This window comes from Microchirus variegatus, assembly GCF_963457635.1.
Source record: "Microchirus variegatus genome assembly, chromosome: 3".
Classification (NCBI taxonomy): Eukaryota; Metazoa; Chordata; class Actinopteri; order Pleuronectiformes; family Soleidae; genus Microchirus; species Microchirus variegatus.
This window is the reverse complement of record NC_139804.1, coordinates 25,569,135-25,593,874: the sequence shown is the minus strand read 5'-3', so window position 1 is coordinate 25,593,874 and position 24,740 is coordinate 25,569,135. Positions and strand designations below refer to the sequence as shown.

General features: G+C 40.6%; 1 protein-coding gene across 1 annotated transcript in view; it reads left to right on the top strand.

The window, feature by feature from the left end:
• si (sucrase-isomaltase) overlaps positions 1-24,740 on the top strand; it is a 59,194-nt gene that overhangs the window by 22,126 nt on the left and 12,328 nt on the right. The window contains exons 16-36 of the mRNA XM_083887236.1: positions 5,872-5,928; positions 7,974-8,098; positions 8,218-8,306; positions 8,615-8,664; positions 9,438-9,611; positions 11,378-11,527; positions 11,622-11,828; positions 12,019-12,173; positions 12,519-12,687; positions 14,952-15,048; positions 15,941-16,053; positions 16,347-16,472; positions 17,725-17,853; positions 18,589-18,702; positions 18,814-18,876; positions 19,037-19,153; positions 19,250-19,340; positions 19,438-19,576; positions 20,228-20,361; positions 20,548-20,582; positions 21,149-21,265. Coding sequence (XP_083743362.1) covers positions 5,872-5,928; positions 7,974-8,098; positions 8,218-8,306; positions 8,615-8,664; positions 9,438-9,611; positions 11,378-11,527; positions 11,622-11,828; positions 12,019-12,173; positions 12,519-12,687; positions 14,952-15,048; positions 15,941-16,053; positions 16,347-16,472; positions 17,725-17,853; positions 18,589-18,702; positions 18,814-18,876; positions 19,037-19,153; positions 19,250-19,340; positions 19,438-19,576; positions 20,228-20,361; positions 20,548-20,582; positions 21,149-21,265 — 2,451 coding nt within the window. The remainder of the gene's footprint in view (positions 1-5,871; positions 5,929-7,973; positions 8,099-8,217; positions 8,307-8,614; positions 8,665-9,437; positions 9,612-11,377; positions 11,528-11,621; positions 11,829-12,018; positions 12,174-12,518; positions 12,688-14,951; positions 15,049-15,940; positions 16,054-16,346; positions 16,473-17,724; positions 17,854-18,588; positions 18,703-18,813; positions 18,877-19,036; positions 19,154-19,249; positions 19,341-19,437; positions 19,577-20,227; positions 20,362-20,547; positions 20,583-21,148; positions 21,266-24,740) is intronic.

Sequence of the window (24,740 nt, the reverse complement as noted above, 5' to 3'; positions counted from 1 at the left end):
TAGATAGAAGTGTGTATGCGTGTGTTTGTGCATGTTTTTTTCTCCTGTGTGTACGCGAGAATGAGCTTCCCTGTACGTGCACGTGTGTGTGTATGTGTGTGTGTGTGTGCGTGTGCAGCGATTGCGGTCAAGTCAAAGTGGCCTTATTAATAAGCAATTTAGTGTGGCCTCTTGTGAATTACAGAATAGTCAAATGTGAATTGGATTGATAGAAGGGCAGGGGATAAAGTAACTTCAGTTAGTGTGATCGTGGAAAGTTTCTAAAGCAAGACGTCGGCGTGCTGTGCTGGTATTTGCCTGAGGGTTTGCGATGTCCTGAGGGTAAAGAAGAGAAATGGCCAAAAGATGATTGTGTGGATTGATATTTTTCCATCACAGTGAGAAACAAGATGCAAATGGCAGTCAAAAATGGCCTGTCAAGGAGCAAGAGTCAGATCATTCTTTGTGGCTGTGTTTACAGCTGAAATCACTCAGTCCAGTTCTCTTTAAAAGCAATTTTGCCAGTAACTCAGTTACTGAAGCGTTTGCAGTAGAAGTGCATCATCTTGGAGGAGAATTATGACCTTGCTTGTGATGGTGCAGAACTGCTATTAAAAACTTTCCTGGGAATTAGATCAGCTGTTTGGGTGACACGGATGCATTCAGCCCTGCAATTCTTTCTGAATCAATCAGTGCACCTCCATGACACAATTGCATGTACCAGTAAAAAAAAAAATGTGATTGTGATTTAAAGAGCTAAAACGTAAAATCAGCTTATCCACAACTGTCAGGTCCAGATTTTTGACAATAAATACTGACAGAACCCTTTATGAAGTTGATGGCAGGCAGACCATTATCAAATAGGTACTCGAGCAATATAATAATAATATCCAATTTTAATCATATAATAAAGTCACTACAGTTACAACTGTACTGTGTGCCACCTGTGTCAAATTGGTTGGTTCCATTCAGTTTACTTGAACATGTACAGGTGTTACTGTGGCCTTCATCTATGCAATGTGAGGGGTTAACAAAAGGAAAACATGAATATTTCAAGCTGTAACTAATAATTCTATCTCTACCACAAGGGCTATGGTTATATATGAGATATTGTATAAAAAATAACATGTGTTATTTTTGGACACCTTCATCTGCTGCAGTATATGACAGATAATTGAGGCCCAGAGTGGGATCACTGACATGGAAAAGAATCTTTCCCTAATAAGTGATCTGGTGAAGCTGGATATTGATCTTTGGTGGTAGCAGTGTGCAGCTGAGCTCTGGTGGGTTAAGCCAAGGAGAGGCCATGCACGCTGAGAACAGAGTGCCTGCTATCTGTTACAGATGCAACAGGCTGTGAAGGGCCACATGAAGAGATAGTGTCAGCTGCTTGTGTGGGGTCACAGGCTGAGCTTTAACATCTCCTCACATCCCAGCTTTCCTTTTTCATTATTCTCATCTCTGTCTGTGTCTTTCACTCTTTATCGTTCTGTCTGCTTTACTTTTCCCCTTTCTCTAATGATGCTCTCGCTCTATCATTCAGATCAGTTGGGACTTTCACCTTGATCTCTGCGTTGAACTGTGAAGAGCTCTGGCACGCGTTCTCTCTTTATGTCATCCTCTCTGGTCTTCATCCACGTCTCCACTCTTCGCCCTCTTGCCCATAACTCCCTTTCCTTTTTACCTTACCCTTTCATCAGACTTTGGCTCCCTTATCTCATCTGCATTCCCTTAATCAGCTGCTGTCAAATCATCCTTTTGATCGCATTTAATTTCATTCCATCATTTTCACCCACTCTCTGTCTCTGTGCCTCTCTCTTTCAGCTTCTTTCATTTGTCTCAGCTACCATCTGATCATTCCGCCAGTATGGATCTTTGGTCCACCTGATCCAATCTTATCTTTGGGCTAACTGAGCTCCACTACTCTAAATGAGGATACAGGCCACATGCCTTGTCCCTCTCAATCACAGTTAGCAGCCATGCTAAGCCCAGGAATCCCTTCCCATTAGTCAGCAGGGTGAATGATAGGCGCCACAAGCAAATCAGACACCAGAAAACGAGGTATGGGGGCAGCATCCATTTTCCCAGGCTGTCATTCCGAAGGCTGTGCAGGAGTTGTGACAGGTGATCTGCCTCAAATTGTAAATGTAGGCCCCGAAGAGGACATTAAATCATGTCATTTAAATAGCAGGATATAACAGCTACACGTCGTTATCACATTTATGTACATTTAAGTATTTCACATATGCTTTGCTCACATTAAAAGGGGACAAATGACAATTAAACACATTTTGTTTAATTGTCATTTGTCCCCCTTTGTCTTCCCCTGTTCCCACTGCTCAAAAACCAATTTAATCCCAGGGTTTAAACAGGTTTCTACAATCGTGGCATTTTTAACAGCTTCAGGGCTGAATGGCAACCTGTAAAACAGGTCATAATTGCTTCTTCGTCTGCTCTATTTTGCTTTCACTAGTGGTGAAATGCTATGATACACATTCATCTTCCATCAGATAGCATCGCCTTACCTTTTCCACTGTATTTGGCAGTGTACTGAAATACAAAAAAAAAAAAAATCTGGCAAGAAGTAAAACAATGCATCCAGAACATTTGACAGAGTCAAGATGATAAGATAAGATAAGATAGCTTTATTTATCCCACAGTGGGGAGAGAACAGGGTTTCAGCAGCTCCGTATACAGATTAACAATTACACAATGTTATAAAAACTGTACAAAGAAAGAAATAAGATAAGAGTGAATGTAAATAAGGTGCGTATTTGGTTCAGGTAAAAATAAGACAAATCTAGGCAAACAAGACAAACAGGACAACAACTGTAAACAATAACTAAACAGACCAGCTAAAGACAAGGAACAAAAACTGTAAACAATAACTTAACAGACCAGTAAAAAAACAAAAACTGTAAACAGTAACTTAACAGACCAGTTAAAACAAGAAACTGAACTGTAAACAATAAACATAACAGACCAGTTAAACAACAAAAAAACAAAAACTGTAACAATAACTTAACAGACCAGTTCAAAACAAAAACAACAAAACTGTAAACAATAGCTTAACAGACCAGTTAAAAACGAAAAACAAAAAACTGTAAACAATAACATAACAGACCAGCTAAAAACGAGGAACAAAACTGTAAACAATAACAGACTAATACAGCAGTGACACAAACATAGTTATTTGGTTTGCACACTGTTGTACAGACGGACAGCAGTAGGGATGAACGACCTGCGGAGCCGCTCCGTCCTGCACTTAGGGTGCATCAGTCTCTGACTGAAGGAGCTTCTCAAGGCCCCAACAGTCTCGTGCAGTGGGTGAGAGGTGTTGTCCATGATGGCCGATAGTTTGGCCAGTACCCTCCTCTCTTGGATGACCTCGATGGAGTCCAGGGGACAGCCACAGACCGAGCCGGCTTTTTTAATTATCCGATCTAGTCTGTTTTTGTCCCGCACAGAACAGCCCCCTCCCCAGCACACCACAGCAAACAGGACCACTGACGCAACCACAGTGTCGTAGAAAGTCCTCAGCAGTGTCCTGCTCACCCCAAAAGAGTGCAGTCTCCGCAAAAGATAAAGGCGACTCTGACCCTTCTTGTAGAGCGAGTCAGTGTTGTCAGTCCAGTCCAGTTTATTATTTAGGTGAACACCCAGGTACTTGTATGTTGTCACCCTCTCGATGTCCAGTCCCTGGATGTTCACCGGTGCAGTGATTTGCTTCTTTTTACTGAAGGTTACCACCATTTCTCTCGTCTTGCTGGCGTTGACAAGAAGGTGATTCTTCTCACACCAGCTGACAAAGTCCATGATAGTCCTCCTGTATTCCTGGTCGCCATCTCCTGACACACACCCCACAATGGCAGTGTCATCAGAGAACTTTTGGAGATGGCAGCTGTCTGTGGAATACCTGAAGTCCGATGTATATAGGGTGAAGAGGAAGGGTGAGAGCACAGTGCCTTGGGGGGCTCCCGTGCTGCAGACTAACGTGTCTGACACACAGTCCTGCAGCCTCACAAACTGGGGTCTGTCTGTGAGGTAGTTGGTGGTCCATGCAGCCAGCCGGTCGCTGACACCTGCTCTCTCCAGCTTCACCCTAAGCAGCGATGGTTGTATGGTGTTAAAGGCACTGGAGAAGTCAAAAAAGGTAATCCTCACGCTGTTTCCAGTGCCCTCCAGATGAGACAGGGACCTCTGCAGCAGGTAGATGATGGCATCATCCACCCCGATGCCAGGCTGGTACGCGAACTGCAGAGGGTCCATGTTTGGGCTCACCAGGGGGCGGAGGTGTTTGAGGATTATCCTCTCCAGTGTCTTCATGAGATGTGATGTAAGGGCCACGGGTCTGAAGTGGTTGGGTTCCTTGGGGCATGATGTCTTGGGGACAGGGACCACACAAGAAGTCTTCCACAGGGTGGGTACTCTCTCCAAGCTCAAACTCAGGTTGAAGATGTAACAAACCACCTGGCAGAGCTGGTCTGCACAGTCCCTGAGGAGTCTGGGGCTGATGCCATCAGGACCCGTAGCTTTCCTGGCTTTTGTCTTTCTCAGCTGTGCTCTCACCTGATCCACTGTGGTCGTGAAGGGAGGAGAGGAGGGCAGCAGAGGTGGGGGAGGTGGTGGTGAGGGTCCTTGAGGTGGTGGTTGAGGTGTGGGAGGGGTGGGGGGTGTGAGCCTGAGAGGTGTTAAGTACCCATAGTCCCACAGCTGTTCATATGAGGTTTATACCCAGATCACTTTTAAGATTACAAAGAATCAACAAAAATGTGTAGATTTAGGCATTTTATTGGTAAAAAGAATAATAGCCCTCTCATGGGGAAAAGACCATCACAAGATCAAGAGTAGACAAATGGTTTGAGCTACAACTCTCCCTTTCAAAAAAAAAAAAACCTATACAATAAAACAGCAACATAAATTTACTACCTAACAGGCACATGATGAAAGTGCCAGGAGGCGTGTAAACAGTAACCCTAGGCAGTGACTAATACAACAGAGACGTCTTTACATATATATATATATATATATATACATATAAAATGGACTGAGATAGAGTATAATTCACTAAACAGATCCCCAACTAAGCACTGGAATATAATTGGGGGGTGGGAGGCATCGACATTAACAAGGTATGTAGTGATACTTACGTGGGTCAGCATTCAAATGCATTTCTTTCATCAGATCATCTTACCAATTGATTTAAAGAGACTACAAATACAAAACAATGACGTGACCACCATAACATTATCACTGGTATCAGGTATCAGAGGGCCAAAAATAGAACATGCAACTAGAGAGACAGGTTAGAAGTGAAATGACGGCTACAGGTGCTTTTGACAGAAGGCCTTAGTATATTTTTGCAATTATTTCCTTTTTTATTCTGCAAAGGATCTAGTTTTTTTTTTTTTTTCTATCACTGTGTTCTCTCTGTTTATCTATCTCCTTCTGTCCTGCCCCTGTCAGAAAGAGCAGGAAAGTGCCAGCGCTATCAAAGGGTTGGCGATCTCCTATTGATTGCTCCTGTCTCTCTGCCACCTTAAGCTATCAAAGCCTGTCACCTATCAGTCATCAACTTGCTGCTGTCTTCGCTATCATTTGTTGCATCAACGCACTGTAGACGGAAATGTCAAAGGGGCTTTGTGGAAACTTTATATCAGGCGATAGGCAGTCTAAAATGTATTTTCTTGGACGGATTCTTAAATAATTTGGTCGCAAATCTTTGGCCTTTCAAGATTTGAGTGTCAGCACTGGTACTGTGGGCTACAACAGGTGCCACTGAGAGCAAGTATACATCAAACACAAGCATGCATTTACACACAAAAACACCCCACAAAGCTGACACTGTTACAAACAAATATTACATTTGCTTTTCATTCTTGTTTTCTGCAGGGCGTGACCAGTGTGGATGCATATGTTCCAGATGCTTTGTGGTATGAGTACGAGACGGTGAGTAGATTCCCTGCTTTTTTTGTTTAGTCGGTGTGGATAAGTAAACAGAAATCACATCCATGCCCCCTTACATAATTCACCAGAGAATTACTCAATAGTGTGGTTATTTTAAGTCACTGTTTCTGCTAAAATTACCATTGTTGCATAATATTCACACTAACAGCAGAGACTTCACCTCATTTACGTTAAAGGGCTGTTGAAATATTTCATCATGTTGATAAAAAGAAACTTGAGAGACAATTAGGGTTCTCCAAGTGAAATGCACACAGCATATTGTTTTGTTTTTTTTATGTCAAAGTGTTTAAAAGCCAATGTAAGAAAATATTATTATAAAGCGAAAAGGGAGGGTTTATTATGTTTTCATTACCCTATTTAGAGACGGCAGGCAGAAAGAAAATACTTTTTAACATAATCATCCATACATCCATCTTCTTTATCCTCCACATGAGGGTCGTGGGGGGCGCTGTGCCGATCTCAACTGACATAGCCAAATCTGCTTTAAAATCATGGCATACAAAAGCAAGAAAGTTAGTTCAATCAAAATGTCTCTGTTACAATGTCAAGGAACAGATGGTCATAGGTTAAACAGAGGATTTGTGTCAGATTATACCTAAATTAACAGTAAATGTTCAGCAACCAACACAGTGGATTACACTTCATCAGTACTGAAGTGGCTTATCAGTATTGTCCTACATAACGCACACATAAAAAACATGTATCACATGAAAGTCTTTGCCTCAAGTTCTTTGTTTGAGACTGAGAGATGAGAGCGATAAGACAGAGCGGGAGAAAGGACAAAGATAGAGTGAAAGAGGGGACAGAGAAGAGAGTCTATCGCTCTCACAGAGAGATAAAAGAGGTGTTGAGTTCCTCTGGGACTTTATTTGGGCGTCACAGTGGCGATGTAAAGCGCCCGCTGATCAGATGAACGATTAGATTGGTTGTCTTGCCACTGGCCCCTTGTCCTGGTTGGTCCCCTGCGATTATCTGGGTAGGAGGATGGAAGGGTTGGGAGGAGTATTGATGTAGTGAAAATGACCATGAAAAACAAGCTACTGAGCCAAAAAAAGATGGAAAATGAAGGGGTGAGGGGGTAAAGAGGAGACATACATAGGGTTGTACATAAGAGAAAAGAATGAAAAGCAAGATGAGAATTACTGTATATAGAGGAGTGGGAACATGGGTGGTTTAGCCAGAAGGAATAAGGGGAATAGAAGACAAGGCAAGAAGAGACCTCCTTTACGCAGACAATGAGGGGGTGATAAGATCTGAAATTGCTTATACGCTTTGCTAACTCCAACCCACACACACAGACACACACATATTCCACTGTACAGCATGTACTGTGCGCACAGACACACTAAATGGGAATGAAAGAAATGGAGGGATAAAAAAAAAAAGTAAATTGGAGCACCACAAGAGAGAATTACAATAGTAAAGAGGGAAGTAGGTAGATGGAGAGGGGATGGATAGAGTTTGAAATTATTTTAGGCTGGTCTGAAGATTCAGTCCTCATGGGACCAGACATTAACTCTCCTCTATCCAGAGCCTCACAGAAATGAGTGTTAGGGACTCAGAGAAAGTCAGAGAAAGAAAGAAAAATGGAGGAATGTGCATGTTCTCTGCCATCCATTACATCGCAATAATATAAAAAATAAAATATAATTACATTTTTGTCAAAAAATAGTTGTGGAAGCATAATCATAGAGCTCATTTAGACAGGGATTACTGCTTCAGAGCAAATCTCTCATTTACAACAAACCCAAAACAAGCCTTTATATACAAAGTTAAAAAAATGGAATCTGGAATAAATCTGACTGAGCTGTGGGCAGTTGTGTGAACTTCATCTGCATATTGTCAAGTACTGATTATGTGATAATATATGTCTTGTACCAGTTAATTTGGTACTCGTGAAATGCCACGTTTTTCATTACATCCTAATTATTTTATAAGCTTATGCAAAGGAAACTAGAACATTTAACAACTTGTGAAATGAATGTGAAAATTGTAAATGACTAAGATCCTGATACTCTTCCAATCAGATGGTACGGATTGCTGAGCGTAAAAAGCACGTCAAAATGTCTCTACCAGCCGACAAGCTTGGGTTACACATCAGAGGTGGTGCGATCCTCCCTACTCAGAAACCTGATGTCACCACAACATACAGGTATACACACATGCATACACACACACACACACACATACAACTTATTGCCTTGATAAACTTCAAGATGTTTCTACACGTGCAAAGCTGTGTTTCATATCCACTTGATCATTAAATTGTAGTCGGCGTAACCCCATGGGCTTGATCATTGCTCTTGATGACAACGGCAAGGCAGCTGGGGAGCTATTCTGGGATGATGGAGATTCCCGCGGTATGTTTGCTTTGCTCGTTTTGTGCCTGTTAGTGTGCAAATGTCTTTGTGCGCGAGACAAGATCATTTGCATCCTGTCATTACTACTCATTACAGGTGTCCTTTTACGAGCATCAAACGGAAGCACTTATCTTGTCAAAAATGAAGCATCAAATGAGTCACTGTGACTTTTTCAAACAATCAGTCAGCTTATAATATACTCTTTCGGGTGTGAAAGACAGATCCACGACTGTGTGACTTTTTCAGGTGTCAGGTGCAAACAAAAATAACACCTGACCTTGATTTGTGTCGGTTTTTTTTTTTTACAGATACTGTTAAAAGCGGGAACAACATCCACTACACGTTCTCTGTTGTCAATGTAAGTTCTCCTCACATGCATCACTTTTCAAATCCAGCTCACGTTTTCCTTCAAAGTTCAAAGTTCAAAACCACCAGAGACTTCCAACATTCCCAGTCGAGAACACTGAGCATGGCTGATCAATGCTATACTGCCGGAGCTTTGTTGGATCAAGAAGTTCCTGCACTGAGGATTTTCCTGTTCTTGCATGTTTAATTCATGTCGACGATGTGTATCGTGTATGTTAGCATTACACTGGGTTTGGGCTTTACAGACAGGATCACATGTGACTGATGACACTCATCATTTTTAGTAGCTGAAAAGCAGGTTGTTTTACTTCCTTTAAACCTATTTTTGCATGTGAATTTGTGAAAGATTTGGGGGCCAGTGGTGTCCCACACTCACCAGACTTAATCAGCTGTCAGTTTTTGAATTTATTAGCATTTATATGCAGATTGTTGTCAAGAGATTCACCAAGAACACTTTGAGAAACAAATTTGGTTGTCGCTTAACTACAACTTTATTCTAATGTGTCATTTAGTTTGTCGGACTGTAAGAAGTATATTGTAGTATATTGCATAGTATAGTTTTTTATTTTCATTTTTGTATATTGGCCTGTATATCTGCAGTCTGCACTGGAAACCACAAAATACCGCCTGTTGCCCCAGAGGCTAATTTATTATATCATATAATGTACTTGATTTAAGGAAAGATATATAAGCTGTGACTGCGACATAGTTTATTAATAAATCAATGCAGTTTTGGAACATAATGGTGTGTCCTCTATCTTACAGGAAGTACTGACAATGCAGGCAACCCATGCTGGCTACAAGGATCCAAACAACCTTAAGTTTGATACTATTACCATCCTTGGGTTTGCGAGACAACCTCTATCTGTCAGGATCAGAACTGGAAACTCCTCCTCCGTGCTGCCAAACACTAATATACAGTATGATAGCATCAAACAGGTAAACTCAATAATGCTAACAGACATGCACATAATATGCAAAGTAGAAAATATTCTCTTTTTCATGCAAAAGGGTTTCTGGGATTCATGAAGGCATATGACAAGTTCAACTAAGCACTAATTATTATTTGTACGTTAACAATGGCTTGAATTACTGTGTAATTGTTTTGTTATGTGAAGGGTTCACTTGTAGTGAAGAGCCTGTAATTACGTATGATTTGGTTCTGCTGTTCCCTCTCAGCGATACAAAGCATTTTTTGCATCTTTGAGCTCATTTGCTCGATCTGTTAGAGCTTTGTTTCACGTGGCAGCAGGCAGCTTTCTTTCCCAGAATAAATGCTCTGATAAATCTACCATACGCTCATGACCAGCGCCAAACAACAGAGAGGCAACAGCAAGAACTAACCAATAAATGTAGATGGGCATTTAGCTGCAAGGAACGTAAGATAAAATTTCCCCCAGGACTTGATTGAGGCCAGAGCTAGACCAACATTGAGTGGTAGACTTATATTACTCATACATATTATGAGAAAAAAATATCTATTTTGGAAGGAAAACCTTGCTGGACAGGTGCACATTGTGTGTATTATGCAGTGGCAACCTTTGAAAACAATAGGCATTCAGTTCAGTCGGACCAGGAGATAAACCAGTATAAGAAAGTATATCAATTTACATTAGTGCAAGTGTGTGAAAGTGACTTAATGTGCTGTTCAACCTACACATGTATCAGTCTGTAAACTGTATTCCTTGTTGCGTTGGGTTTTGAGTGTCGCTAACAGACACAAAACATGATGAACTCTAATCTAAAACTAGATTTTACAATTCGTGGATCACATTGGGTGCTTTTTGACGTGATAACATATCTGTGAACAGTACATGGGGGTTTTCTGTTTACTCCCCTACCCATTCTCCCTCTGTAGTCTCTTTTTATCTTTAGTAGTATGACTTTTTCGAATGTTTATGTGCCCCTGCATAATGTATTTTATACAATGCAATTACCGTAGCAATTATTCCACAATAAAAAGGAGCCATGACATGAAAGAAAGAGATAAGCTGGATCTCCTCTCACCTGCTGAGGATACATCAGATGTTGCCTGTAGTGTCTGGTGCTTGTATGCCAGCAAAAGGGCTCTCTGAGCTACGTTATGAGAGTGACTCATAAGTCCCGGCGGGGGCTGTTGAAACAGCAAGGGAAATTAACAACTGTGTCTTAATTGAGCGCACAGAAACATACATTCTCAAGCGGGCATCACGTCTGTGCTGGCTGGCTGCAACGTATTCTCGTGTGAAGGGTTCGTACGAACAAGTAATGTGTACCCCGTTTTTGTGCGACGCATGCGCACTCGCGCTTCAGTGGGGAAAAAAAAAAAAGTGCGAGTGAAGCGCGAGTGCGCATGCGTTCGGCGAATTTATTATCTCCCGTTTCTCGGTTATTACGGAGATTTTTCCGGTCTCTACCTAGCGTTACGGTTACTGTTATGGTTACGGTGACGTGTAGGGTTAGGCAAAGGGACAGGTTTAGGGGGACGTAACGCGCCGTCACGTGACCACGGCTCGGCGGTCACATGACCAGGACTCCGTGGCGTATTTACGGATTTTACATTACGTGCGTAAGCATACGAAAAACATTACTTTTTTATAGCTTTCAGTACGAGTCTTTCAGGAAGTGAATAAGGAAGTTATTCACTCTCAATGTGAGACAATTTGGGGGAAAGTGCTACCACGGTCACTTACCCTTCCATTATGTACGTCTCATCACACATGAAGGTTCTATTCCTGACTGGACTCACCCTGGCCCTCGGGGAGACCCATGTGGTGCAGTGGGAACTGCCAGCAACGGTTGATACCCGTTTTGACTGCTATCCAGAGGAAAATTCAAACGAGAACAAGTGCAAGGCCAGAGGATGCATCTGGGCGGTGAGAAGTGATTCTGAGGACACGCATTAAATACACTGTGTACACCATGTTATAGAAAATGTCCATTCTTTACTCTTTTTTTTTCTTTGATTAGCCAAGCACCCTTGAAGGAGCTCCATGGTGCATCTATCCAAAAGACCATGGTTACGCTATTACACAAATGACGGAAACCAACTCGGGCATGACAGTAGGGATCACTCGTAACAAGAAGTACAGGAGCAGTGGTCGCCAAGGGTCACCGGACATAGACACACTCCGTGTTGAAATCCGTTACCACAGCGGTGACATGTTCCAATTCAAGGTTTGTGTTTGTATGTTTGTGCCAGTTGTGGTGCGTTCTCTCTTCCATACCAATGTCAGTGTCTATCTCTTTCTTGTCTATCTCTTTTTTTAACCAGTAGTTTTCTTAACCTTCAGTGAATCCATATTTTTTTGCCAGCTCTTCATGAACACAAACTCATGCACACACTAACATCGCCTTCCTTCTCCAGATCTGGGACCCTGCGACAGAGCGTTATGAGGTTCCTGTGCCGCTGTCAGTCCCTACTGCTCCTGAAACCGATGCGAACAAAAGGCTGTACAAGGTCCAAATAACCAATCACCCATTCGGCATCCAGGTCATAAGGAAAAGCACAGGGACAAAGATGTAAGGGATTTACTGTAGCTGCCTGCATGCATTCTCCAGATTGTGCTCCGTAAAGTTACCCCATGTATCAGCATCTAATGTACTGTTGTGTTGTTCAGCATCTGAGAATATGTACAAAAAAAATAAGCCAGGGAGACATTATTTGTAGGGAAGTGTTTTTTTCTTCCAGCGGTGTCAGTTAAAATTTCACTAATTAAAACGTATAGTGTGTGAAGGGATCCCCGCAGTTCCTACTGGTCATTATGCTTATTTATGTCAAACATTTCATGAATAACTCCATTTGACTGTAATCCCCCCTCTCTCTCTCCCGCTCTCACTGATTTAATCCTCTGTCACTTCTCTCAGTTGGGACTCCTCTATGCCAGGTTTTACTTTCTCAGACATGTTCATTCAAGTGTCAACTCAGCTGTCATCAGAGTTTGTCTACGGCTTCGGAGAGACGGAGCATCCTACCTATAAGCACAACCTCAACTACCACACCTGGGGAATGTTCTCCAAGGACCAGCCTCCTGGTGTAAGTATCACACCGAAGCGCATCGTGAAATTCATACAAATCCATACATTAAAGAAAATTTAAAAACTCCCAATACTGGAGTAAGGTTATATTTATCGCCAAACGATGTGCTTGTTATGGCATCAACAAAGTTATAAACAGCTTGTAACATTTGATGAGGTGTTGTTTGTATTAACATCAGATGTAAAGTGTCATAATGTTTCTCCTTCCACTATAAATGAGCTCCATGATGTTCAGGCAAATGTTATGATGCTGCTGTAGAGCAAAGAATAAAAAGCATCGGTGTAAAAAAAGACAAAAATACAGAGAAGAAAGGATGACAGACTCTGTACACACTATACTTTGCTGTTTAACCAGTGAAGAATTGTATTAGTTGGGTGTAAATTCAGTCTTATTTGGAGTAATTATAGTTACATTATTTCTAATCTATCTGCCACTCTTGTCCTTGCTGCATCAACACAAACTTCTTTAATCTCATAGGCAGAAAAAGGTCAATTGTCTCTGAGCCACAGTCATATCTGTCAATGAAGACTTTTAACCCTTTAACACCGAAGCTTCAAAATGTTCATCTGGACTTTTTTGATTATTTTAACCAGAAAAAAAGCCAGGAAATGTCCTGAAACTAAGTGCTTTTGGACATCAAATAGAAAAAAACACTGTAGTTGTACACAAACACCAGATTTTGAACAGATTTGAAAAGTGTAAAACATGATTAGGATGACGTGTTTGAGTCCTTGTCTCAATGTCCACAAACCGGCCAAAAAATGGAAACTATGTACATGTCCTTTCTGTTGACAAAGACGCAGATTCACCGGCTTCCTGCAACAGCGGAAGTGAAATTACTGGAATAACCACATGTTGTATTATTACTGGAATAACCACATGAGTGTGCTTGCGCAAACGTGTCCTCTGCGATGCACTTGGTGTTTAAGGGTTGCTGCCTGGTAAAAAAATGATAGTTATAAATGATACTCTGAGTTTTTATTGAACATGTGATGCTGCACTGATGTGACCAAACGTGTCAGAGTAATGCTCCTGCCAGTACCCCTGACCATGGCACTGATATTCAGTTCGTCCCTGGGCACTGCTCAGTGGCTGCCCACTACTCCTAGTCCTAGGAAGGTTCCTAGTAAGGAATAGATTGAATGCAGAAGACAAATTTACCCACCGGATTTAAAAAAGTTACCTTAACCTTAATCAAAGTTAACAAGAATCTTGCAAGAAAAGAAGAAAAAAAGGAACTGGAGCTCATTCTCCTTCCTCAGACTGTCGTGCAAGGACACATCACAACCAAAAATTGTTATGTTAAACAGAAATAGAGCTGATCCTCAGAGCAATTATATCACAGTTTGCCAGCATCTTATGCACCAAGGGTGCAGGAGGGTGTGGACGGCTAATGGAGTCTGACGTGCCTGTGAGTTCCCCTCACAGAACAATGACATCTGAAAGTGTCAGATTTCCGGTCCCTCGACACATTTTCCTCTTTTCTGACTATTCCCATCCTCAACTTAACCTAAAGACAAAAGTAAGAGCCTCTCAGTAGTTAGAAAAGAAACCCTCATGAAGCCAAGTCTACACACTGGACTCACTCCTACCAGACCTATGACATACATTATAACATTTTACACACATGTTATATGTGTAATTACTAAGGCACAATAATATAATAATTCCAAGCAAATGCAAAAGACAAATTCATTCAATCGTATACTGTCAGATATAGAAGCGGGGGAACTAATAAATAATAAATCTAATTGATTAAAAAAATGGTGCAACGCATTAAACCTTTGATAAAACATCATGAGCTTTCCCCTGTCAATAAGTTGCCATGTTGCGTATAGTAACCACTAAGCAACAGTTCCGTCATTAATTTTAATGCTATATATGCTGCATTTTCGACTTTCTGATTTCGCCAAATAACTACTTAGCTATATCTGTTGATGTCTTAAAACTCAGGCCTGTCTAGATTTTTTATTTCCACTTTAGAGTTGTGGGTACTCAGGAGGTCTGTTCTGACAAGAAAAAATGCTCAGTGTTCATTAGTAAACATACAGTATAGATGTAGAGATCGATTTTTCTTTGCTAACTCTGGGAAAACTGTTGAGTGTTTATTGCAGGAGTCCAAGGCCATAGTCATAAATACAAAGAGATGTAAAGAAAATGCTCACATGTAATCACAGTGGCTCACAAACTATAAACCTCTTATTTAACCGACATCCTCATTTCTTTCCCTTTGATTGTCGCTCTCTGTCTCACTGCTACAGTACAAGATGAATTGCTATGGGGTGCATCCCTTCTACATGGGCTTAGAGGACAACGGTGATGCTCATGGTGTGCTGCTGCTGAACAGCAACGCCATGGGTGAGAGAGGAGACACACAACACACACACTTGCTCACAATTACATGCCTGTGCATCTACACACATTTTCAGCACAGGATTTCTCCATGTTTTTGAGTACATGTCCTGTTGTATAAGAACTTCGCTCTATCTATTTCATCATCAGAATAACAATGTTGTGTATCCTATTGTATACAAGGTTTAATTCTACTGTCTAGTAGACAGTAGAGCTTTAAAAATGATAGAAAATAAATAAAATAAAATAATGGAACCACAGCAGTTACAAAAAAATACGGAAGAGTATTAGGGCCACATGTAAAAAAAAAAAATGTAAAGAAAAAATAAAACAGCATTAAAGTCAGAATTATTGAGATTAAAGTCAGAATTATAAGAAAAAAAATCAATTCTGAGAATAAAAATCATAATTCTGAGAATAAAAATCATAATTCCAAGATTAAAGTCAAAAATTTTGAGATTAAAGTCAGAATTCTGAGATTAAAGAAAAAGTCTGGATTTTGAGATTAAAGACAGAATATTAAGATTACAGTCAGAATTCTGAGATTAAAGAAAAAATCTGAATTTTGACAATAAAGCCAGAATTTTGAGATTACAGTCAGAATTCTGAAATTAGAGAAAGTCAGAATTCTGAAATTAGAGAAAGTCAGAATTCTGAAATTAAAGAAATTTAGGGTCTCAGAATTCATGCTGTTTTTACACATGGCCCTAATACTCTTCTGTGAAAAAATGAGTCTTTACCAATAATAGATAGAATGACAGTACTCACTATTTGAGATATGAAAAGTCCCGAAATTCTCATCAAAATAAAGTTGTGCAGCATGTATGTAGACAATGAACACAAACATGTGCATTGACAGACCATGTCATTTTCATAATGTCATATTTCCTCTCCCCAGATGTGACACTCCAGCCTCTTCCAGCTTTAACCTATAGAACTCTGGGAGGCATCCTGGATTTCTTTATGGTCATGGGACCCACACCTGAGATGGTGGTGCAGGAGTACACTGCAGTAAGTCTTCCGGTTTGTTTGTGCGTAACTGTGTGTGTGTGTGTGTGTGTGTGTGTGTGTGTGTGTGTGTGTGTGTGTGTGTGTGTGTGTGTGTGTTGTGTCTGGCCCTGGGCTGCTGTTGATGGACTACAGCAGCTGGGAGTTCCTCGCTTCATTGCGCTCTCTCATTTAGCCAATCCAAACACACACCCACACACAATTCAACACTTTATGGACACTGTCCCGTTTTCCTGCAAAACAACTTTTTTTTTTTCCCTGTGCTGAACTTCCTTGTTTGTCTTTCTCCTTAACAGCTGATTGGACGTCCTGTGCTACCTGCCTATTGGTCTCTTGGGTTCCAGCTCTGTCGCTATGGCTACTCCAATGACACGGAAATAGAAGATCTATACAGCGACATGAGGAAAGCGGGGATACCCTATGTAAGTGCACAGACCGAGACTTTTTTTTCTCAAGAATAAGAACAGCAAAAGAGGAGTCAAGAAGCAAAAATGACCCATCAGGTTTCAGTAAACCAAAAAGCACAGACGAATGCAGTGTCCGCTTAATAACAATCACTGTAATGAGTCACAAATCTCGCTGTCATGTCTACTACTATGGGTTATTTAAGGGACATACTGTCATGCTATTAGATCGGAGAGCTTCCTCTTGTACATGCACTCAGTGAAATAAGACTATAGAGTTAAATCCAACACAGATTTGACCTAAATCTAATTTATTTTTTTTTACAATATGGTTAACTGTATGTGGACAATAACGACATAACCCTAAATTAAATAAAAATGTATTGAAATGAAGCAAAATGGAGGCACTGACTTCATGGATTTCCCTGGATACATATTTTTGACCTAATGGAATATGACTTCTAATTTCATATGAAATCCATTCCATTGTGGGAGTCTCAGCCTCTAAATGCTTTGAATTTGTACCACAAACGGTAAGTTTTTCTGACAGCAAAAGATGGACTTTGCTTTTGAATTTTAGTACCATATAAGTATCCAGTGATATTTATCTGCGAGAGCACTGTGTGTACCCAATGTCTCCTGTGGCAACAGGCCAGAATCTGATCATGTCCCCGCAGAAGAGAATATGAGAGTTCCCATTGATAATCAAATGATCCCAAGAATATGATTCCACACAGCCCTAACCTGCACTGAGCTGACATCAGCCATAAAGAAGCCTGCATCATTAACCGGAGTGAAAGAAGTAGAATATGCAGCTCCATACAAAAGCTTCACATCAGCTAGCTTTACAGACTAATCAACCTTAAACTGCCACAGACACACCAGGCATTCAAAGCAGATGAAGATTTGTTCTCTATGGAACAGATGAGAGCCAAAAGCAAATCAAAAGTCTCACTCCTCTTATATTGTATCTCATGAGTAGCAAGCAAACTTCCCAGATATCCATATTTATTAGCACAGGTTTCACATCTTTGAAGGAAAATGGAGTGAACAAAAAACTAGTGATTTTTAATTTCAGAGATTAATTACATCCACATATGAAACATTCTAACGTGACGAGCACCTAGGAGCAACTAGGTTTCACAGGATCAGTGCAGATATTCACCTTTAACTTAGCACTACATGAATTGTTTTTAATGGCCCTCTCATACTGAAATTGATCATAAAACACAATAATTTGAACTACAGCTTCATTTGACTTCTTCCACAGGATGTGCAGTACGGAGACATTGATTATATGGATCGTCAGCTGGATTTTGTCTTGGACCCAGAGTTTAAAAACCTGCCAGCCTTGGTCGACCGCATGAGAGGAGAGGGCATGAAGTTCATCTTCATCCTGGTAATGAACTTATATCAACTACTGATACTGAACTATAAAACTGGGCACTGAAGGATCAGCAATCAAGGAACTGTTGTAAATTATTAAGATACAAGATATGTCGAGGATATCACCTTAAAGGTCCCATATTATGCAAAATCAACTTTGGAATAATTTAAATCCTTATAATTGGGACTCTGGAGGCCCTATCAGTCGCCAAAGTGTGAAAAAAGATGACTCACTCATGTTTTTGTGGTCCTCCTCAGTCTAAGTACAGGAGATAAAACACAATGCGCTAAATTCCTGGAATTGTTGTCTCTATTCTTCGCTCCACAGTGCAGCACAGAGTCCTACACAAACTTCCAGCCTCAGAGGATTTATCTGTCCAGGATATATGACGGCAATGTGCCTGCTAGGGCCTGCAAATGATCACTTTTCCAAATGCTAACTGCTGTTAGCTCCCAGTAGCCTCTGTGGCTGATGTAATTTCCTGTCCCTTAAGTTTCGTTTTACTTTTTCTTTTTTTTTTAAAGAGATACTACTAAACAGAGAGTTCTGAACAGGGCTGTCTTGGCAGGGTGATTGAACTGCTGTGGTGCTTCATCCTTAGGGTATATTGACTAAAGCATGTCACAGACATGTTCATTAGGACACCAGGGAACTAGATTAACTTGGAGAAATAGGCTATAATATGGGACCCTTAAGTGACCACCTTCTTCTGCTAAATGCACATGCTTTGTGTTTATTTGTCTCAAGGATCCGGCCATTTCAGGCAACGAGACAGATTACCCTGCCTTTGAGAGAGGTGAAGCGGCGGACGTCTTCATCAAATGGCCCAAAGAGCTCAGCAATGACATAGTGTGGGGCAAGGTAAGAGGAAATAGAAAAACAATTAGTATTTTTCAATTAAAAGAGACTGAAACTACCAGACATGATTGTGACTTTGGTAGTTATTGTGTAATGAGTTGATCCCTCATGCAGGTTTGGCCAGATTTCCCTAATGTCATAGTGAATGAATCTCTGGACTGGGACTCACAAGTAAAGGTACACTTGGATTTTCACTTCGCTGACTGATTATATTGGAAATATTGTATGTCTGAACATATGCCATCATTTACTGAATATTGCAATTAGACAAATAGAAGATCAATCAGATTGGTTTTGAGCATTTGATTTGCTCATAATATGACTGTCCCGCTTCTAGCTCTACAGGGCCTACGCTGCTTTCCCCGACTTTTTCCGTGAGTCGACGGCAAAATGGTGGCTTCAAGAAATCAAGGATTTCTATCATAATGTCATGAAGTTCGATGGACTCTGGATTGTAAGTGACACGAGGGGGGAAAAAATACAGTTCCATTTTCATTGAGCCTGGTTTTATTCTGATGCCCATGCCTTACAATCTGTCAAAAATCTGTAGGACATGAATGAACCTGCTAGTTTTGTCCATGGTACAGTTGGGGAGAAGTGTCTGGGTAATCCGCTTCTCGAGAACCCTCCATACATGCCACGTAAGGCACACACACACAATGCTATATATATTTTTTCTGATGGTTTTAAAGTGATGGCATATATGTTAACAGCGTAACTTTGCGTGTGTGTCTACAGCCTTCGAGTCCAAACATCGCGGCTTAAACCACAAGACTCTGTGCATGAACAGTGAGCAGATACTCAGCGATGGAAAGAGAGTCAAACACTTTGATGTTCACAACCTTTATGGCTGGTCCCACACCAAACCGACCTACGAGTATGTGTTTTCGTTATCGTTCTGTTCCTCATTTATTTACCACACAGTGTTGTTGAAACAAATATAATATGTTTATATTAACCAACTGACAGACGGTCACGTTCTAATGAATAATGTTGTATTTTAAATGCAGCACCAGGGTGTGTGTGTGTGTGTGTGTGTGTTGCTCAGACTACCTTAAGAGGAATCGTAATATCACACTCATGAATAATCTGATTACAGATTAAATGCAGTTGAAAACAGGGTGAACGGGGCTTTTCATTGCAAACGCATTTAGAAGCTGCCATCAGAGACATGGAAGTGATATCTCCCAGCTATCCACCGAAATATGGTCTCATCAAATCTTTATGGAAATTATAACAAATGTGAAACTTCATTGGTCCTTGTGGTGAAATTATACTCTCACCACAGGGAGACTAGATTGCAGAGTTAGTTACAGAGGAGCCTTAGACGGCTTGGCACCAGTGGCCCTATAGAGAAGGTAGTTTAGCTTAGGAATTATTTCATTCACAGCACCGTGATGAATTTAACAATCACAATTAACTGGTTAATTTGCTCCTAAAACAAATGTGCTTTATTTGAAATTATTATTACTCGAGCCGTGGCTAGTGTGAATATGCCCATGTGTGACACAAATCTCTCTCTCTGCAGTGCTCTGCTGAATGTGACCGGAAAGAGAGGCATAGTGGTGACGAGATCCACATACCCCTCTAGTGGAAAATGGTCTGGACATTGGCTGGGAGACAACGCTGCCAGCTGGGACCAGCTTTACAAATCCATTATAGGTATACTGTATAAGAAATGTATATACAAATATTACATATATAATACTTATAGTTTAAAACAGGGTATGTGGTATTATTGCATAATTATGACAACATGCTGCTTGGATGCTTTGTAACACAAAACAGAAAATAGTGAAGGGAATAGTTTAAAATTGCCATAACTCCCAATGTTGCTTTGTTCTACAGGCATGATGGAGTTCAGTCTCTTTGGCATTCCTTATGTAAGTATCATAATCTGATCTTGAATTTGACAAGGCATAATCTTATTGATGCGACCTTGTCCTCTCTAAGTAGATTACAGCTGCCACAATGATGTTATTTTGTTTCTTCAGACGCTTTGATCATAGGGCATCTTCAAATGCTTTTTCGAAGCATGTTTTACAAAACCCATCCTAACCAAGGAGCCTTGTGTTTGTCTGCCATGAACAGCAGTTTTTAGTATTATTATTATTATTATTTCTTATGTGTTGTTTTGGTTGTCTCGGTCTCTTCTTTGTCATTATTTCTGTCTCTTTGTCTGGCTGTCCTTTTCGATTTCCTCAGTGTGTCTGTTAAGAATAACTATAATCTGACACTTTATCAATCCCCTATATGGAACACCATGTACATGCTCACAAAAATGGCCACAGGGTTGGAGACACAGCACCATCCCCTCACTCTGGTTGTGTCCTGCTCAAGGACACTTAAGAGCTTTGCGCCTGTAACAAAAAAATTGTTTGCATATCAACCACGATTCACTCCTAACTCTCTCTCTCTCTCTCTCTCTCTCTCTCTCTCTCTCTTTCAGACTGGGGCAGACATATGTGGCTTCTTCAACAAGGCTGAGTATGAAATGTGTCTTCGCTGGATGCAACTGGGTGCCTTCTATCCATACTCGCGCAATCACAATGGCAAAGGAAATCCAGTGAGTTAACAAAAGGAAAACACTTACAGATAGAGATGTTCCAAGATGTGAATCAATTCAAATCCAGTTTAAGACTTATGCCTGGTTGATTATCTGGATGAAACCTTAACTAGAAATTTACATAAACTGTAATGGGTATTCACTACCATATCATATCAAATAATCATACAATTTAACAGTTAACACTATATATATATATTTATCCAATAACTAGCCACAATTCCAGGCTTATTTCTTTTTAAATGTATCTTTTATTTATTAGTTAAAACTGGTAAGAGAGGTTCGCTTAACTCAAAAAAACTGAATGATTTCACTAGACAGGTATCTGATATCTAGAAAATTCAAAAACTATGGGCTGGCGATCTGTCCAGGGTCTGATCCCGCCTTTCACACTATGTCAGACGAGATTGGCACAGCGCACCATGTGACCCTCATGTGGAGGATAAACCGCTAGAAGACCGATAGATGGATACCAGAAAGCAGAGAAATAGAGCTTTGCATCCATATACTTGTCATTATGGTTGGATGGTATTCTTTTTTTTTTCACAGTTCTACAGCCATAAAATCAATATAAATCCAGACAGCCTCATTATCTTGATGGTCATAATAGGGTTAAATGACAGGAAGGCCTGTTGCTATAGCTCTAGCACAACAGAAGAAACAAATGCCACTTTAGTTCTGTCACCAGTGACTCGTTGTTGACTCTTTTTACTAAACTAAAGTGTTACAGGAGTAAAAAAACATTTACCAACACTCCTACAGTATTATTTGCAAGACATGCACACCAAGTAGCTTTCTCCACATGTCTCTCTCTTTATCTGTGCCTGACACATTGTTACACACACACACACACACACACACACACACACACGTGGGAACACACAAAAAGATAGACCTGTTTGGTGGTGTAGTGTCGGTGGCATTCATTCTCGCAGTGACCTTTAAGAGTGTTGGAACACATCTGAGAAATCCAATAACGCCCGTCCAGAGATCGATCCCACCGGGCGAAATTTCTCTGCACTTGAGTTTGCAATATGAGACAGGACACACAGTGTGTGCGTATGTGTGTTGGCTGAGTAGGGATATAATTGAATTCTCAAGGTGATCTGGGCACCATTGCACACCACCTAACCTGAGCTCAACACACATATACACCCCAGGATTCCAACCATTTAACAGCAGCTTGCAAATGGGCGTTTAAACATTGTGCAAATTGAAAATTTAAAAAGTGCACACATGAGGAGAAGACCGCGCAAAAATGACATGAGAGGAAGGAGCGAAGTTAAAAGGATCGAGAGAAATTGAGGAAATCATATCGGAGAGGAGGAGAAGAGCAGATGGGAAGAAAACTGAATTCAGAAAAGTGACAAAGGAAATTAGGACTGTTGTGTCAAGTGGTTGTGACAGAGACTAAAGTAAATCAAAGCAAATCAAACCAATTTCTTTGATCAGTCAAAGTCAAGTCAAAGACAGAACGTTTGAGATGAGGCTGTTTGTTGAAAGCAGTAAAAAAATATTCATGACAGATATAAGAGACATTAGGAAAGGGAATATATTTTTGTTTATGGTACTGTAGAAAAAGAAAAAAAGAAAAAATATTAAGCCATATAAAATCCCCAATCATCACACAGTTAAAGACTGCATTCTCCAGTCTGCTTAACAAGGCATTTGACAACAAAGTATTAACAGCACAAAGCAGACTGGAGGGTACACAAGGTCAGTGACAGTGGCGAGAGAAACAGAAGGGAGCTTCTGCAGAGTCATTCCCAGAGCTCCATCACGCCGAGTGTCTCTTTGCCCTCAGACAACTTTCAGTGTTGACCTCGAGATAATTTCACTGCAACAGCAATATACTGGTGTCCACAGTCACATCTGACCGGCGCAGAATTAATTAAACAAGATATATTCTCCACTGAGCCTGTTTCAGCAGCATAGTCAGATTCGAGTCATGTATATTATTATTCACCCAAAGGGACATATCACTGTTGGTCTAAATATACTTTCTAATTCTGATGTGAGCTCTGCAATGCAGAACAGAAACTCGAAGGTTTATGAGATGAGCCAGGGGAGTAGATATGCAGACAGATAAATGAAGAGAAAGAAGAAAAAATGGATGAGAGGGTCTGACACAGCCAGATAACCTCTTTTTTTCTTCTTTTGGCTGTGTGTGTGTGTGTGTGTGTATGTGTGTAAGCACATGCACGTGCATTAATATCGGTCTACAATCTGTGTGTGTGTGTGTCACAAGGCCTTTTCCACTATAAATGTATAAATGTGGCCATAAATTAGGGAAATTCATGAAATAGATTCTCTGTCCCTGCTTTCTCTTCAGCACGCCCTGCTCACATCACTTTATCAATTCCCCTACTGGTTTTCCCACAGATGAAGAGTTTACCCACCAGACAGAAACAACTGTCAAGCAATGCAAGATTTGTCAGACTGACGGTAAAAAAAAGTGAAAATCTATTTTTCGGGGAGATATTTTCTTGTTGGTGAGCTGAACTCTGATGTAATGACAGCATCATTTAAAATCTGATTAATCTAATAGAATTTAGAAAAAAGTTGAACAAATATTGTTTTCAATTCCCCAAAGCTCAAGGTCGTAGCTTCATTGCTTGTCTTGTTTGAACAAATACTTAAAAAACCTAACCTTACTTTGAGTTGAACCTACAGGCCCATATTATGCAGAATCAACTTTTTAATCATTTAAATCTTTATATTTGGGACTCTGGAGGTCCTATCAGTCGACAAAGTTTGAAAAAAGATGACTCACTCATGTTTTTGTGGTCCTCCTCAGTCTGAGCACATGCGATGTTGACTACCGCACTCACTGGGACGTCACAATGCGCTAAATTCCTAGAATTGTTGTCTCGTGGTGCTCTGCTTTGTTCGTAAAACACGTGAGGGCTGCAGAGGGAAGCGGTATCCGAAAACCGTAAGTCCGCAAAAAGTTCTATTCTTAGCTCCACAGTGCAGCACAGAGTCCTACACAAACTTTCAGCCTCAGAGGATTTATCTGTCCAGTGGATACATGTTATATATGACGGCAAAGTGCCTGCTAGAGCCCGCAAATTATAATTTTTCCAAATGCTAACTGCTGTTAGCTCCCAGTAGCCTCTGTGGCTGATGTAATTTCCTGTACCTTAAGTTTCGTTTTACTTGACCAAAAGCATGTCAGACATGTTCATTAGGACACCAGTGAACTAGTTTAATTTGGACAAATAGGGTATAATATGGGACCTTTAAAGCAAAGAGGGGACCAATATAACCAGTCCATAGTGTCCCAGTTTTGATGACCCTTCTGTCTGCATACCAAGCAGTGTTCCATGTCTTTCAATGCAGCCTGCTGCCTTCTATCAAACAAAGTTTATCTTCTTGTTATGAACAGCCACACACCAAGAGGAAATAACGCAGAATGCCAGATGTCGTCTATTGTTGCTCTTTGTGTACTGTTTACTTCGTCTTTGTGAAAGTT